General features: G+C 69.8%; 1 protein-coding gene across 1 annotated transcript in view; it reads right to left on the reverse strand.

Moving 5' to 3' along the window:
• WNT16 (Wnt family member 16) overlaps positions 1-412 on the reverse strand; it is a 70,783-nt gene extending 70,371 nt beyond the window's left edge. Inside the window, exons 1-2 of the mRNA XM_077773252.1 lie at positions 318-412; positions 6-133 (exon numbers count right to left, since the gene is read on the reverse strand). Of these exons, the coding sequence (XP_077629378.1) occupies positions 6-133; positions 318-412 (223 nt within the window). The remainder of the gene's footprint in view (positions 1-5; positions 134-317) is intronic.
• Between the last annotated feature and the right edge of the window lie 349 nt (positions 413-761).

A 761-nucleotide genomic window follows, 5' to 3' on the forward strand; every position in this document is an offset into this window, starting at 1 on the left:
CAGCCGCGCGCCCTCGCCGATGCTCGGCAGCAGGTACGGCTTCCTCCTGCACAGCTCCTTCTGGCGGCTGTTCAGCGGCAGGTTGGCGCAGCCCAGCTTCTCCGGGACCCCAAAGGAGGCGATGCCCAGCCACCTGTGAGACACCGCCGCCCCTGGCGTGAGCCGCTCCCCGCCGCTGCTCTGCGATCCCACAGGTTTTGCCAAATCTTGGGTCATCCGCCCTGGGGTCCCCGGCCCTGCTCCCCCCGCGTCAGCTCAGACGTCCCCGACGCTGGGCGCCCCTTCTGCCGCAACCCCCGCGCTGCCCCCGTACTCACATCCAGTTTTCCTGGGCTCCGCAGGGGAAGAGCGCGAGCAGGGCTGCCCACAGCGCGCACAGGCGGGACAGTCCCAGGAGCGCCGCTCTGTCCATGGCCCCAGCATGGAGTCCCCCAGCCGCAGCCACTGCGCGTCTGCCCTCGCTTCCCAGAGGCCCGCCAGGCCCGAGGTCAGTTCCCCAGCGCCAAGCGGTCCCTCGCCCCCTGTCTCCCTGTAGACAACATAGAAAGAAGGCCCGCGGGGGTAGGGGCTCCCAGCAGCCTTCCCCTCGCGTGCAGGGAGCCGTTGAAAGGAGGTGGAGAAAGTAGCTTGGGGCCCTGCTCCCTCCCGCGCGGAGCCGGAGGTGTGCAGAGGTGCGGGAGCGCCCCACGCTGCGATAGGTGAGAAACTTCTGTGGATGCAGCTGTCTCCATCGCCCCCGGCCTCTCCTCCCACCTCCTCCC

This window comes from Crocuta crocuta, unplaced genomic scaffold (genome assembly GCF_008692635.1).
Source record: "Crocuta crocuta isolate KB4526 unplaced genomic scaffold, BGI_CrCroc_1.0 scaffold16, whole genome shotgun sequence".
Lineage (NCBI taxonomy): Eukaryota > Metazoa > Chordata > Mammalia > Carnivora > Hyaenidae > Crocuta > Crocuta crocuta.